The sequence below is a fragment of the Lagenorhynchus albirostris genome, chromosome 19 (genome assembly GCF_949774975.1).
Source record: "Lagenorhynchus albirostris chromosome 19, mLagAlb1.1, whole genome shotgun sequence".
Classification (NCBI taxonomy): domain Eukaryota; kingdom Metazoa; phylum Chordata; class Mammalia; order Artiodactyla; family Delphinidae; genus Lagenorhynchus; species Lagenorhynchus albirostris.
Window position 1 is genome coordinate 32,252,114 of NC_083113.1, and position 16,829 is coordinate 32,268,942.

Below are 16,829 nucleotides of genomic sequence, written 5' to 3' on the forward strand. Positions count from 1 at the left end.
AAAAGGGGCCAATAGGAAAGATTGCATGGGGATAGGAGAGGCAACCGGCCAGTGGAAAACGTTTTTTCTAATAGTTGGGCATTTTTGTGGCTCTGAAGGCAAACTTGTTTGTTTCATTTCAACAATAGAAAAAACACCCCTGTTTTTGGTAATGTTACCCAGCATAAAAATACATTTGCAATGGGGGGGGGAGGCAATTAAAGCCCATGCAGAAGAAAACATTTTTTTCCCCTGTATTTTTCAATTTGTTGTTTCCTAGTTTGGGTTTGCCTCATTCCACAAATAGCTGTCTATGTCAAAAGTTGTATGTAATTTGAATATTTAAACTTAGATCACATTTAAATATTGTAGAAAACTGACAAAGGACTCTTATAAAGAATTGTTTTATAAAGTAAATAACTTCTTCCCCACTTGCCCCTCCACCCCTACCCAGTCTCCTTTTGTGTGTGTATTGAGGAGGGGAGCTTAGGGGATGAATCTGGTTTGCTTAAAATCTGGCTGTCACTAAAAATCAGCCTCCCAGATCCAAAACAGAGCTTAGGTAACCAATATTCTATAGAATTTGTTATTTCTTTTAAAGGTTGCTAGGATGATTATACAGATCTCTCAGATATAGGGAAAAAATTCAGCCACCTCACCCAGATTCTGCAATCCCTACGAGGCTGCATCTGAAATACTGAAGAGGTAAGACCATAACCATTTTTTGTAAATGGTGGGTCATATTTTACATTTTAATGCTCTTTCATTTGAAGTAATTTTTAATTGAAGATCTTAGACTCTTGGGGCATTGTGGTTTACATGGTTGAATCAAACTATCTTTGATTTTGGGTATATTTATTCCTTCTTGGTATCATACCTAGTATGGTGGAGGCACAAACCTATGTTTTGTGTTTTTCTTTACTCAATAGTTACTAAGCACCTACCAGCCATGAACAGGGTAATGTTCTAGGCACTATAGGTGTTGTATTTCAGGTTTGTCTACCCTGTTTTCTTTTTCTGGGTCACTTTGCATCTTTATAGCTCGGCTTCATAAAAGACTAATAATAATCCGCTTCACCTGTAGAGTGCTTTCCAGCTTACGGAGCACTTTTATGAAAATTATCTCTAGTGATCCTCCCACATAAACCTCAGTTAGGGATTGTGGTGTGAGGAGCATCATGGCTAAGTGGAAAGAGCCTGGGCCCATATCAACCTGGGTACCCATTTTACAGCTGAGAAAACTGAGCCTCTGAGGGGCTGAATAAATTGTTCAAGGTTATGCAGTCATTTAGTACTAATGCAGGTCTCCTTTTACAGGTTTGTGGGCTATTTGAAAGATAACATGTTATAGGTATTTATTTTATATTTAAATATATATATATTTATGTTTGCGTATATATATATATCATATTTCCTAGACTCACAGAAAGCTTACAACTCCAGAAACCAGTCATATTCTGGTCCCCCCCACCAAAAGAAGTAAGGATAACATCTCAGTTCTCTGTGAGTTATTAGTAATTAGATAATACGACAAGTGTTTAATTTGTCCATAGTTAATTCCTGTGGGAATGAGGAAATTATAGTCCTAACATCAGGAGTAATCAGGGACAGATTCAATTTGGTTTTATTTTATATGATCCTCAGAATTATATTTCTCTAATTGTTCCTGCTGACCAAAAGAATAATTCTCCTTTACCCCACCTTAGGTCAACTATAGCCCTTACCACACATGGTTCAGCATACTTTTAATTTTAAAAGTAGGTGATCAGAATATTTTATATACTTTCTAAAAGGAACAACAAAAGCCTACATTGAGCTGCTTTTGTACCACATGTGCCTCCTATTCTGGAGGACAGTAATTTACCATATAAGCAAGATCCTCCAGGTCTAACTTACAGAATGTGGGCTCTGATTTGATGAACTGAATTTCCATATTTGTTCCCTTTTGAGAGTACTTTAATTAAATATGCATGTATTGACCATCTACCATGTTTCATGTATTGACTTAGACTCAAAGGGAGGTTTAGACATGAGCTTGGCTTCCTGAAATCTTGAAATCCCTGGAATGTTTCAAAACAATTCACATCAGAATCAGCTGGGGTGCTTGTTAAAAATTCAGTCAGCCATCTTACTTCTACCAAATCAGACTATTCTAAAATCTGCATTGGTATCCACTCCCCAGGTGATTTTTCTGTACAAAGTGCTAGGTCTTGTAGAGAATCTGTGCCAATTAATTCTACTAGTAGCTTATATTCTTAAAGTCCAAATATCTCTCCTGTTTCTGAATTCAAATTTTCTTTATGTTTAGTAGTTTTTGTATTTCTGTCAAAGGAAAAACTTATGAGAATTACTATTCCTTATGGACGTTACTCTCCTCGTGGGAAGAAAATAGGCTAAAATGTGTGGTTCATGAGCTAAGTGAAATCAAACTAAATGTCAAACGTATTAGATATTTTGGGGAGAATGGTAGATCACTAGAGGTTTTTAAGTTTCTGCACTAAGGGTTTTTATTATAAAATTGATAGCTCACACTCTAACTTAGTGGTGAATATAATTTAGAAGAATGTCTGGGTAAGGCTAAAAATGACTTAGAGTTTTCTGATAAATATCTGGCATTAATGAGGGAAGATGCTGATCTAATTTTTTTTATGTCCCTAGAAGATATTATTATCCTTATCCTATTGTCCTTGTTAGCTGTTATTCAGTGCTTCTCTGACTGGTATTAACATTATTTTGTGCACGTCTCTCATACTTACCAGAACAGTGGTTATCAAATGTTATTGTGCATAAGAATTACGTAGGATGCTTTTTAAAATGCAGATTCCTGGGTGAATATCTAGAATTTCTGAGTCAGTGAGTCTGAGGTGGAGCCTGATATTGTTCATTTTTACAATCATATGTTCTCACCCAAGTGATGTGCTCAGGAAATATATCACTGGACTATAAACTCCTTTGAGGTGAGGGAGTTACCACTTTGTATATATCCCAAAAGGTCAAGCATGGCCCATTGTCCACAGGTCATCAATTTTAATGCTGTTAACCAAATTCACCTGTCTATAGACAAGGGCTAAATCAGATCATATATCAAAGTTCTTTGCAGTTCTGAGACTTTTTGATTTTTCTAGTAGAAATTTTGTGACTTGATTCTGGAAAACTTTTAAGATTGGGTGAGTTCAAAGAGGTAATGACTTATTTTCAAGTAAGATTCTGAAAAATGAAATGATACTGATTTTAAACAAACAAATGGGAGATTTGTTGGTATTTAGGAACTTGTGAGAAGAACATATGCCAAACGTTTTTGAAGTTTCCATCAGAATATTCTTTGCTAAATTTCTTCTCTCATTTGTTATTTTGCGGACTTCATGAAAAAAATCAGTTTATCATTGTTAGGAATAAAAGATGACATGGGAAGAAATAAAGGTTTTGTGTACTTTTAAACGAAGGAACTTGCTTGAAGCCTTGTAGATAATTGAGTTGAGCTCTTAGGTTATTGAAGTCCATTATGTGGTCGGTGTTGAGAACATTATTTGCTGAGTGTATTTTGATGGTTCAAGAACCCCAAAGAGAGTGTGCTTTGTGATTTTTCTCAATTTAGGATAGCAAGAGAATCCCACAGGGATGCATTTGGCTTGAATTGAGTGGAAAGTTGGAGGGGGCTAGGACTGGTGATTTCACATTGATAAGACTGACCAAGAGCTGAAATTGAAGTTGGAAGCTTGGCTTAAAATGAAAGCATTTCCTAACAGCCGTGATTCCTCTTGGCATTTTCTTGGAAAACCTTTAATCGGAAACCAAGGTTCTTATTTGTTATAATAGGGATAATAGGACTTTTTAACCTACCTGGGCTAGAGTTGACAGATGTGGTTAGCTGGTACATGTTTGTAAAGTATTATTTAATACTCTTGTCCTCCAGAAGACAAGAGATTTCCTAACACAAAGATTTCTTGCATTATTTATCATATTCTCTATCTCCATAAGCCTTTCACATATGCAGCTCAAACACATTTAGATTATCTCATTAGTCTTCTGTAAGCTTCAAGGTCCAAAGTCTTATTACCGCATTGCTCCTTAAAGATAGAAATGTTTCTGTTTGCTCCTGTCAGTTGTGTTTGTGAAGGCAAAAAGTAGGTAAATTTATCTGAATTCAGTTAAAACCAGTTTGGATTGTCTGTAACAAGTGTGACTGGGGAAGGGGGAGGCTATCAATTAATTCAAACTTATTAGAAGTAGGTTGAGGGTGTTTGGCCAGATTAGAATGATTTAATTTTGTGACCTGTCTGCATCCTCTAAAGTACATGTGGTTTGGGGTGTTCCCAAAGTCTGCCAAGTACCAAGAACATAGTGTTCCAGTGGGGAAACATGGTTCTTCAGTTGAGCTAACATTTGGGTGTATTACCTGTTCCCCAAAGGCCTGTAAAACCCTGACCTCTGTGGCAGAGAAAAACATTTTTATAAAATTCCTGTGTGTGTGTGATGGAGCACATCTATAAAATTGAAGAAGAGTAATTCAGAGTGAGATGTATTTTCGACCAGACACCTATCCCATAGGACTTTTAGCTAGGATCATTCAGAGCTTGAAATAGAAAGGAAAGAACTGAACTGATTTTCCTCTCAAGGAACACATGCAGTTGGCTGTCTTTCCCCTTGGCCACTGTAGCCTTTGGAGAGGGCTAAGAGAAGAGGAAAGAAAAAGGAGGAGGGAGGACTCTGAATTAGTTACATCCAATATAAATTAAAAACAGCACTGTTCCTAATGACCAAAGAGAGGACATATACAGATTTCAATAAAAACATTGAATGTAATGGCTTAAAATGACCAAAATTAAAGAGATGGATGCCCAAAAGCAATCTTAAAAAAATTAATACTGGGATTAATTTTCATGGATTGAGAGGTGGGATGAATGGGGCAGGGAAAGAAAAAGGGTAAATTTTGGGATTGTTCAATTTGATCATCCTTTCTTTGATTCTACCACCTCTGCTTCTGTTTTAGGAAAGATGTGACACCAATCCTTCTTTCCTTCTTTTTTGCTTCTCTCACTTCTGCTCTACTCTGATACTTGGCTTTATCCTACCATAAACATTTCTCCAGTAAGAAAATAGTGATAAGAATGAAATTTTTCCTATCATTGCCTTCATTTATTTAATACATACTTATTGTGTTTACTGTGTTTACTATGCCCGACTCTGTTCTAGGAATACACTGGGAATACACTGTTGAAAACAACACACTAGGTTCCCTGCCATCATGGTGCATATAGTCCCTGATCTTTGAATTATAGCATTCTCTCATACATTATTTAATTTGATCCTTTTAAGAACTCTTTGAAATAGCCCAGATTTCTATTTACATTTTATGCATAATAAAATTAAGCTTAGGGAAGTTCAACTGATTTACCTAAGATCGTGCAGCTGGTAAATTACGTAATCAGATGGTCACCCAAATTTTCTGAATTCGAAGACAGTGTCCTTTCTGCCACATTATGCCACTTCCCTAAGATCCAAGGTTCAAAGATTATATCTAAGTTGCTGTTTTTTAAATTGAAGTATAGTTGATTTACAGTGTTGTGTTAGGTTCTGGTGTACAGCAGTGGTTCTGGTGTACAGCAAAGTGTTTCAATTATACATATGTGTGGGTATATATACATGCACATATATATATGCATATATACACATATATATATTCTTTTTCAGATTCTTTTTAAGTTTCTCTTTTAAACAGTACCTAGACCAATTATATTATTTATATTTTAGTGAGTTATTACTTTATTCAATACTCCTTCCCCCCTTTGTCAGACATTATTGATCATCGTAAATGAACTTTATCTAAACAATTCATGATCCAATGATATTTATTCTAATAAATTATTCCTAGTTCTTAATACAAAATAGATTATCTTTGTAGTGTATAATTATCAGAATATTCTCCATGTTTTGCAACACTCTCTCCCTCATAAAGGTAACAACCAGAAATGGGGAGTAGATGATATACAACAATTAAAGGAAGATATTGAAAAACTTTAGTCCCAGTAGGTTGGAAAAGTAATTTTCAAAACTAAAAAAAAAGTAACATCAAGAAGGGCAACAGAGTGAAAAAGCACTGGACTAGGAATCAAGAGACAAAACTTTCAGTCTTGGTTTGGGAAATTCTGTTCTCTTTCCAGACCTCAATTTCCTCAATTAAGGAATGGAATTTTAGGCATCTTCTGTATTCTGCATCCATAATTCTAAATCTGAGTTAAGTGAACAGAAACCTTGGAGAGTGACATTTAGGAAACTATTGAAGGCAGAGCAATAGACCCCTCCACAGGGCAAAGCAAGAAAACGTTACAGATCCATTCAGTTCTTGAATCCAAGTCCATTTGTTCCACTATTGAAATGGTTCCTGTTTCTTTTTTCCTCCCTTCAGATCGAGTAAACTTTTCATACTTCTTATGGCATTTGCTTTAGAAATATAACACCTTTGTAAACAAAACAAGCCAATATTATGAAAGGATTGTAGCTTGACTTTGATTTTTCAACTTAGAAGTGACACCACTCCTAGATATACTGGAATTTTTTTTAAAGCCTATCTTGAAAGGTTTTCTCCAAATTGCCTTATATCCGTTTTAGCACAGCAGGCACATGATGGCTCATAATCACCACCCAATTGATTTTGAGAGTATTTCTTTGTGGGTGAATAGGATGAGTGGGGAACATCCCACAGGGCTGGGGAAGGAGTGTCAAGGGAGTGGCATAGATCCAGGAGTGAGACAGCCAGTGGTAAGTAACCAAAGGGGCAGATGAGCTTGACAAGGGGTTGGCCTTCTCTCAACAGCCTCTACTAGATCTATTCAGTCCTGCCCTTCTTGTGATTTTCTCTGGCATTTGTTCTGACAGTTATCTCAATTCTTCACTCACTTCCCACACCCCTAGAGTGTATCTGCCAGATTAGTAATCGCTTGGTTAGTGATTACTAGTTGCTTCCTGCCTACTTGCTGAAAAGGTTTCATCGAGGGAGTGGAGGAATTCAGCATATGCTTCTACCACCTTACAGATATCAGTCTCTAAGCATGAAGGAACTTAAGCATGAAAGAAAGGATTTATGAGTTCATCCAATAGTGAGCTAAAAATTAGTTGTTCTTGGGGGCTTCCCTGGTGGTGCAGTGGTTGAGAGTCCGCCTGCTGATGCAGGGGACACGGGTTCGTGCCCCGGTCCGGGAAGATCCCACATGCCGCGGAGCGGCTGGGCCCGTGAGCCATGGCCGCTGAGCCTGCGCGTCCGGAGCCTGTGCTCCGCAATGGGAGAGGCCACAACAGTGAGAGGCCCGCATACTGCAAAAAAAAAAAAAAAAGTTGTTCTTTCACTGAAAAAGTGATCTGTTATTTTAAAGAAAAGTAGAGTTGAACACAGGACACCTGGGTTCTCAACCCTAGGCTGTGACATTTCAGAATTTCTTGGGGGTGAAGACAACCTGCTGTTGGCTCCAGAATCCAGTTGCCCCTTGCTCACCTCAGGGAGCTATTCTATTTAGGAATCAGCCTGTTTCACAGCTGACTGCCATCATTATAACTACTGAGAAAAAACACTGTTATCTCTGTGACAACATCCTGAGGCTATGCCTGAAAGAGAATTCAGGTAGGGGATGAGAAGTTGGGTCAGATAGGTCTTTTCCAGTCCTTTCAGCAGGGCCACTTAGTTGCCTGGGGCAAGCTAACCCTTGTATCAGCTCCTGGACTGATACAGGCCATGAGCAGTTAAATCCAAGAGCCCCTAGTTGTGCTGCTTGGTGGCTGTGCATCAAATTAGTCTCTGTGCTGGTCCTTCTTTGAGCTAACCTTGTCCCTAAGGAGTAGGCTCTCACCTTGGTCCTTGTGACTGGTTCCAGTAACAGGCATTTTTTAGGTTCTTGTATCTGACTCTGACCCTGCTTTGGGATTGGAGTTCTATTTTGATCTCCTCAACTTCATGGAAATTAGAACCCAATCCTTAAACCCAAGTCTGCACAACTGGATCCTTACTACAAACTGCTACATCTCTGATGCCCATCATCAGTTTGTTTGAAACTTTACCTATTGCCAATGCCTGACTCCTAACAAATCACTCCGCTTCTGGATTTCCATGTGTTGACATTGTAGAACCTTCCTCCCACTCCTATAATTGTCTACATGAACCCTCTACTTACTGTCAGATTCCCTTGATAGCATGTCTTGCCTGCATTTTGGATTTTTTCTTTTTGGTGCCTATTGAGTGGACCTGATGTCCTGCCTTGTTCCAATGGGATTACTTATAGTCATTCTCAAACTTTAATGTTCATGAAAATCACCAAGAGTGCTTAGTAAAAGTGCAGGTTCTGGGGTTCCACCCTTAGAGACTGTGATTCAGTAACTCTGTGAAACAGGGCTTAGACATCTGCATTTAAACGTATATCCCTAAATAATTTTGAGGTAGATAGAAAAAAAACCACAGTTTAAGACCCCTATTCTAGTTTCTGGGACTTGATCCTTCCTTAGGCTCATCCCATTACTAACCAAACTTGATTTTGACAGTCAGAAAGATTTTGACTTTTCCATAAGGAATTTCTGAATATCATAATCATTGTTACATTTTAGAATATTATTTTTGTTTCTGTTTTTCTGCTCATTAGAAACTTTACAGAGGTTCTAATACCTAGCTATTAAGTCATCCAAGCATATACCACAATTTAAAGAGTCCAGATTTTGCTCATGCTTTGGGCTCTAATTTCTTGTGGTAAAGATAACAGGGTGTTTTAGAAATGCATGAATCATTGTCTCCGTCAGCACCCTGCATTTATTTTAGGGCAATAGAGGAAAGTTCTTCCTCTTGGGTTTGGATTCATGCTTAAATATTGCCTCATCAATGTGCCTATGTATGCCATTATAGGAGTAACATAAATTCATGTATAGATGGCATAAAGATAATGGAGCTGGACACAAGAATTCTGGAGACAGGAGGAATCCAGGTGCAGAAGAACTGCTCTCTGTTGTAAGGTATTGGCTTATATGAGGACCACCCTGGCTCAGATGCAGTATTCCTCAGATTCAGGTTAAACACTTTTGGAAAGAATACTTCATAGGGCATGTTGTGTACCTCCTATTCCATTGTATCAATGTGTGATAAGGTATATTCCCAGTGCCCAGAATTTGAAAAAATTCTGAGCAATTTTTTAACCCCTGGGTGTCATCAAGAACCTCAGGAAAGGATTTATGTTTCTGGCCAAGATGGAGTAACAGGTACTGCCTGTTTACCCTCTCACCTGAAACAACTGGAAAATAAAACAAAGCAAAATCACAAGATAATGTTTTTTAGACCTTGGACATCAGGCAGTAAAGGACATTGATTCTTGAGAGACAAGAAACAAATGAGGTAACCCTATGATTGCCAAAGCTTACTGCTTTGAGGGAGTTTCCAGGTTGTGGAGCAGGAAGGGGAAATCTAGGTGGAGCTCAGCAGAATCCCTGGGTTGAGGAGATGGAGCTGAGAATCGAGGGGACCCAAGGAAGCTGGAGTTCTCATGACAGAGTATTGAAGAGGAGAGAACTGCACAGAGAGAGAACTCTGGATATTTCCAGAGGTCCTCTTGAGTATTCAGATTACTGATTGGTACATGCATGTGAGGAAACTGCCCAAGACTGGGGAAAAAGCCATCAGAGAGGATTAGAGGGAGCAGTGGCAGCACTCACAGAGGTCCAGTAATAGTGCCTGTTCTTGTTAGCCAGACCAGAACATCTATAATTCATAGAGTATTTAGGATCTTGTTCAGTAGTGGGGAGTAATCAGTAGTCAGGGACTAATCATTGATCCTGCCTAACAAGCAAGATCTAAAATGATCAAATGGTTTCTGAGGAACTTAACTATGTCATAGAATAAAACTCAAGAATATATAAGGAAATACAAAAATACTCATCTCCCAGCAAGGGAACAGTCACAATGTCTAACATGCAAATGAATATTCCCATGCATTCAAATAAGCAAGAAAATCTTACGCATAATGTGGAGAGCAGTCCATCAATAAAAACCAAGTTAGAACTGACACAGATATTAGAATTAGTAAAGAAGGACATTAAAAATTATTATAATTGCATCCTATCTATAGGTAGATACTTAGAATATGGTTTTATTTGTTTGTTTTTTGTGGTACACGGGCCTCTCACTGTTGTGGCTTCTCCCGTTGTGGAGCACAGGCTCCGGACGCGCAGGCTGCAGACACGCAGGCTCAGCGGCCATGGCTCACGGGCCTAGCCGCTCCGCGGCATGTGGGATCTTCCCCGACCAGGCACCAAGCCATGTCCCCTGCATTGGCAGGCGGACTCTCAACCACTGCACCACCAGGGAAGCCCAGAATATGTTTTTTAAAAGGCACAAATTAAATGTCTAGAGGTGAAAATTATGTCTTAAATAAAAAATACACTAACAGCAGATTAAATGTTAAAGAAAAAAAGATTCATGAACTTGACTGCACAAAATACAAGCTATCAAAAATGAAACATAGAGAAAAAAGAATTTATACAAATGAGTCAGACATAAATGATACCTTACAGCAATTACATTAAATGTAAATGGATTAAATGCTCCAAGTGAAAGGCAGGGGTATGATTCAATTATATGCTGTTTACAAGAGATGCACTTTAGATTCAAAGACACAAATACATTGAAAGTAAGAGGATGGATAAAAGATACACCAAGAAAATAGTAACTAAAAAAGAACTATAGTGGTTATACTAATATCAGACAAAATAGACATTAAGACAAAAGTGTTACTAGAGACAAAGAGGGATATTTTATGATGATAAAAGGAAGATATCAGGAAGATATAATAATTTATAACATTTAGATATATAACAATTATAAACATATATGCACCTAACAACAAAGCCTGAAAATACATGAAATAGAACATACAAAACAGAATTGAATGGAGAAATAGATGATTCAGCAGTAATAACTGGAGACTTCAATATCCTGTTCTCAATAATGAATGAATAGGGCTTCCCTGGTGGTGCAGTGGTTGAGAGTCCGCCTGCCGATGCAGGGGACACAGGTTCGTGCCCCGGTCCAGGAAGATCCCACATGCCGCGGAGCGGCTGGGCCCGTGAGCCATGGCCGCTGAGCCTGCGTGTACAGAGCCTGTGCTCCACAACGGGAGAGGGCACAACAGTGAGAGGCCCGCGTACCTCAAAAAAAAAAAAAAAAAGAATGAATGAATAACTAGGCAGAAGATCAACAAGGAAATAGAAGACTTGAACAACATATAAATCAATCAGGCCTAACAGGCATCTGTAGAATACTCCACCCCCAAAACAGCAGAATACATGTTCTTCTCAAGCTGACATTGAATATTCTCCAGGCTAGACCAATGATAGACCACAAAACAAGCCTCAATAAACTTAAAAGGGTTGAAATCAACAAAGAGCATTTCCAACCACAATGGAATTAAATTAGAAATTAATACCAGGAGGAAATTTGGGAAATTCACAAATGTGTGGAAAATAAATAACACATTCCTAAATAATGAATGGGCCAAAGAAGAAATGACAAGGGATATTAGAACATATTATGAAATAAATGAATGTGAAAGCACAACATGCCAACACTTAAGGGTCAGCTAAAGTCATGCTTAGAGGGAAAGTTATAGCTGTAAGTGCCTATATTATAAAAGTAGAAAATCTAAAATCAATATTCTAATTTTCCATCATAAGAGAAGAGCAAACTAAACTCAAAGCTAGCAGAGGAATAAATAATAAGATAAAAGTGGAAATAAATGAAATAGAGAATAGAAAAACAATAGAGAAAATCAATGAAACCAAGATTTTGTTCTTTGAAAAGATCAATAAAATACAAACCTTTAGTAGACTGATAAAGAAAAATAGAGAGAAGCCTCAAATTACTAAAATCAGAAGTTAAAGAGGGAATATTACCATTAACCTTAGAGAAATAAAAGATTACAAAGGTGTACTATGAATAATTGTATGTCAACTAATTAGATAACTTAAATGAAATGGACAAACTGAAAATGATTCAAGAAGAAGTAAAAAATCTGAATAGACCTATAACAAGTAAAGAGATTGGATTAGTAATTTAAAATTTCCCACAAATCCCAGGCCCAAACAGCTTCACTGGTAAATTCTACCTAACATTTAAAAAATCAATTCCAGTCTTTTACAAACGATTTCAAAAAATAGAAGAACTTAATCTGTAACACTAGTATTATTCTGATACCAAAACCAAAGATATTGTAAGAAAGTAAATTTTCAGATCAGTATCCCCTGTGAATATAGACATAAAAATCCTTTAAAAATACTAGCAAACTGAATCCAGTCATGGAATAAAGGGGTACACCACGAGAAAGCGGTGTTTATCCTGGGAATATATCCAAATTTGGTTTAATATCTGAAAATCAATGTAATACACCATCTTAATAGAATGAAGCACAAAAACACATGATCATCTCAGTTGATGCAGAAAAGGCATTTGACAAAATCCAGCAGTCCTTCATGGTAAAAACAGTGAAAAAAGTAGGAATAGAAGAGAACGTCCTCAGTCTGATAAATAAAGGGCATCCATGAAAATCCCACAGATAAATAACACCATATTTAATGGTGAAAGACTGAATGCTTTCTTCCTAAGATCAAAAATGAGGTAAGGATGTCAGTTGTCACTACTGCTATTTATCATTTTACTGGAGATACTGGCCAGGGTAATTAGGCAAGAAAAAGAAATAAAAGGCATCCAGATTGGAAAGAAAGAAAGAAGTAAAATTATTTCTATTTGTAGTTGACAAGACCTAGCAAGGTTGCAGGATATAAATGAAATCCTGCAATTTTTTTTTTCTTTCTTTTGGCTGTGTTCGGTCTTCATTGCTGTGCGCGGGCTTTCTCTAGTTGTGGTGCACGGGGGCTACTCTTCATTGTGGTGCGCAGGCTTCTCATTGTCGTGACTTCTCTTGCGGCGCACGGGCTCTAGGCTCATAGGCTTCAGTAGCTGTGGCACATGGGCTCAGTAGTTGTGGCTTGTGGGCTCTAGAGCTCAGGCTCAGTAGTTGTGGCGCACGGGCTTAGTTTCTCCATGGCATGTGGGATCTTTCCAGGCCAGGGCTCAAATCCATGTCCCCTGCATTGGCAGGCAGATTCCTAACCACTGCAAGTGACAATATGCAAGTCAGTTGTACTTCAATGCACAAGCAATATACAATCTGAAAATGAAATTAAGGAAGCAAATTTACAATAAAATCAAAAACAATAAAATAGTTAAGAATAAATTTTTAAAAAAGAAGTGCAAGACTTTTTCATTGAAAACTACAAAGTTTTGTTGAAAAAAATTGAAGATCCAAATAAATGAGAAGACATCCCATGTTCCTGGGTTGGAATACAATATTATTAAGATGTAAATACTCCCCAAATTGATCTACAAGTTCAATATAATGCCTATCAAAGTCTCAGTTGGCTTCTTTTGAAGAAATTGTCAAGCTGATCCTAAAATTCATATGGAGATGCAAGGGACCCAGAATAGCTAAAATAATTCTGAAGAAGAATAAGAAAGTTGGAGGACTACACATCTTGGCTTTAAAACTTACTAGAAAGCTATGGTAATGAAGACAGTGTAATATTGGTACAAGGACAGACATATAGATTAATGGAATAGGGTTAAGAGTCTAGAAGTAAACCCTTACATTTATGGTCAACTGATTTTTGACAAGGATGCCAAGATAATCTAATAGAGAAAGAACACTCTAGATACTCACACTTGAAAGAATAAAATTGGATCTCTACCCCATACCCACACAGAAATTATCTCAAAATTGGTCATAGACCTAAATGTCAGAGCTAAAATGATAAAACTCTTAAAAGAAACCATAGGAGTAAATCTTTGTGATACTGAGGCAATGGTTTCTTAAATACAACACCAGAAGTACAAGCAACAAAAGGAAACTAGGTAAGTTGAATCTTTCATGCTTCAAAGGACACCATCAAGGAAGTGCAAGACAGAATTATCTGGCTGTCCAGTGGTTAGGACTCCATGCTTTCACTGCCGAGGGCCTGGGTTCAGTCCCTCGTCGGGGAACTAAAATCCCGCAAGCCGTGTGGTGCGGCCTAAAAAAGTAAAGATGAGAGTGATAAGATAGTACTAAAATAAAAACACTGCCAACATAGAATTTGCTACCCAGAAAAAAAATCTCTTTAAAAAATAGAGGCAAAATAATAACTTTTTCAGAAATACAAAAGCTGGAAGTATTTATCACCAGTAAACCTACACTACTAGAAAGAAAGTCTAAAGGAAGTCATTCAAGCAGAAGGCAAATGGCACCAAGTGGAAATATAGATCTACACAAAGAAGTAAAGAACACCAGAAATAGTAATTACATGGGTAAATATATAAGATTTTTTCTTATTATGTAAATCTCTAAAAGAACTGACTGTCTAACAATGTGTTGTGGGGTTTATAGCATAGTTATAAGTAAAATACATGACAAAAAAAGGTAGGAGCAAAGAAATGGAAGTGTACAATTTAAGGCTCTTTTATGAAACTGATATCACTGGAAAGTACTCTGTAATTAAAGATGTATACTATAAACACTAAAGCAACTACTAGTAAAACAAGAGTTTAGCTAGTAAGCCAACAAAGGAGATAAAATGGAGTAATAAAAAATATTCAGTACAAAAATAGGCTGAGGGCTTCCCTGGTGGTGCAGTGGTTGAGAGTCCGCCTGCCGACTCTCAACCCAGGGGACGCGGGTTCGTGCCCCGGTCTGGGAGGATCCCGCATGCTGTGGAGCGGCTGGGCCCATGAGCCATGGCCGCTGAGCCTGTGCGTCCGGAGCCTGTGCTCCGCAATGGGACACGCCACAGCTGTGAGAGGCCCGCATACCGCAAATAGAAAATAAATAGCATTCATTAATTACCGTGGTCGTTTTAATGTATGTCCAAAAATTTTTCAGTATTCCTTTCTCCAGAAAGTGAAGCTCAGTTCTCCTCCCCTTAAGTGTGAGCTAGACTTTGTGATTCACTTCTACCCAAGAGGGTATGAAAAGGGGAAAAAAAAAAGTAACTTTGCAGTGGAGAAACATGGCAGACACCACCTCAACCAAATGATCAAGATTTACATCAGCAGTAAGTCATGATGACACAATGCACCTCTAACATGATGTGATGGGAAGAGTACTTCACTTTTGTGGTAGACTTCCTCACGATCCATAATCCCAATCTAATCATGAAAAACATCAACCAAACCCAAATTGAGGGGCATTCTACAAAACACCTGATCAGTGACCTTCAAAAGTGTCAGAGCCATGGGAAATAAGGAAAGACTGTGAAACACAGAAAGACAGATTGGAGGAGACTAAGGGGTCATGACAACTAAATGCAAGGTGATAGTGGACTGGATCTTGGAAAAAAGGACATTCATGGAAAAACTGGTGAAACCTAAATAAAGTCTGTTGTTTAACTTAAAAAAAAAAAAAAGAAAAGAAATGGCAAGATGATAGACTTAAACTTAACCACGTCAGTCATTAAAATGAAAATAGTCTATAAACACCCCAATTAAAAGGCAGTGATGGTCAGATCAGATTAAAAAACTGTGACCAAAGCATATATGCTGTTTACAAGAAATACAAATGAAATATAAAGACACAATTAGGTTTAAAAGTAAAAGGATGGGCACCCGCCCCCAGAGGGGCGGGGAGACTCAACCCCTCAGGTGGGCAGAGACCAACCCTCCCGCGGGGACCTGTAGGCCGCCCCTGAGGACTCGCAACAGAGCCCAGTGCAACTCTTGTCCTTGGGCTGGGTGCTATGGACGCCTTTATCAGCTTCACCAACCAGACCCAGGGCCAGGACCAACTCTTCAGAGCCACTAAGTACACATGCATGTTGCTTAGATATTTGTTAGAGCCTAAAGCTGACAAAGAGGAGGCTGTTATGAAGCTCAAGAAACTGGAGTCCAGTGTGAGCTCTGGCCGTAAATGGTTCAGACTAGGCAATGTGGTACATGCTGTACAGGCGACTCAGCAGAGCATTCATGCCACTGACCTGGTGCCCCGCGTATGCCTAACATTAGCCAGCCTGAACCTTGTGATTTATTTCATCTGTGACCCCATCATCTTCGTGAGGAGTGCAGGGCTTGCCTCTGGCATTAACAAAGAGAAATGGTGAATGTGGGCTGCACGCCATTACTACTATTCTCTTCTGCTGAGCCTGGTCAGGGATCTGTATGAAATCTCCCTGCAGATGGAACAGGTTGCACACGACAGGGCAAAGAGGGAGAAATCACCATCCCAGGATCGTCTTGGGTATAGCATGGCTAATGAGGAAACAGAATGGCTCCAGTTCTTTCTTCTTCTCTTATTCCGATCTGTGAAGAAACATCTTCCCTTGCTCCTGGACACAGTGAAGAACTTCTGTGATATCTTGAACCCTTTGGACCAGCTGGGGATCTATAAGTCCAATCCTGGCATCATAGGCCTTGGAGGTCTCGTGTCCTCTATAGCAGGCATCATCACTGTGGCGTATCCTCAGATGAAACTGAAGACCCACTGAGGTGGTTTCGGGCTGAAGACTAGTACCTGCTTTCAAGACAACCTGTTAGTGAAATGGACATTTGCATTAGGCACAGCCATGTCATGCTGTGTTTACGGACTTATTCACATGAGCACTGAGTGACCTGCGATGTGAACAGAGGGGCCAAGAACGGTGGAGGGGAGAACGTGAAGGCTTATGTGTTTTCTAGAGCGCTGGAGTGACTTCTGAATTTCTGAGTATTTTTCCTTCATCTAACATTTATTGAACATCTCTTTCGTGCATATTAGGAACTTACTGGTTGCTGAACGGATAAAAATTGAAAGAGAAAAATTGAAAAA

General features: G+C 38.5%; 1 protein-coding gene and 1 long non-coding RNA gene across 2 annotated transcripts in view; both read left to right on the plus strand.

Moving 5' to 3' along the window:
* Window positions 1-16,829, plus strand: part of LOC132510013 (uncharacterized) — an 84,569-nt gene that overhangs the window by 1,007 nt on the left and 66,733 nt on the right. Inside the window, exon 2 of the long non-coding RNA XR_009537211.1 lies at window positions 581-684. This is a non-coding gene — a long non-coding RNA (uncharacterized LOC132510013). The remainder of the gene's footprint in view (window positions 1-580; window positions 685-16,829) is intronic.
* On the plus strand, window positions 15,766-16,509 carry LOC132510154 (peroxisomal membrane protein 11A-like). The gene is given in 1 exon segment (XM_060131940.1): window positions 15,766-16,509. A coding segment is annotated over 1 exon segment (744 nt).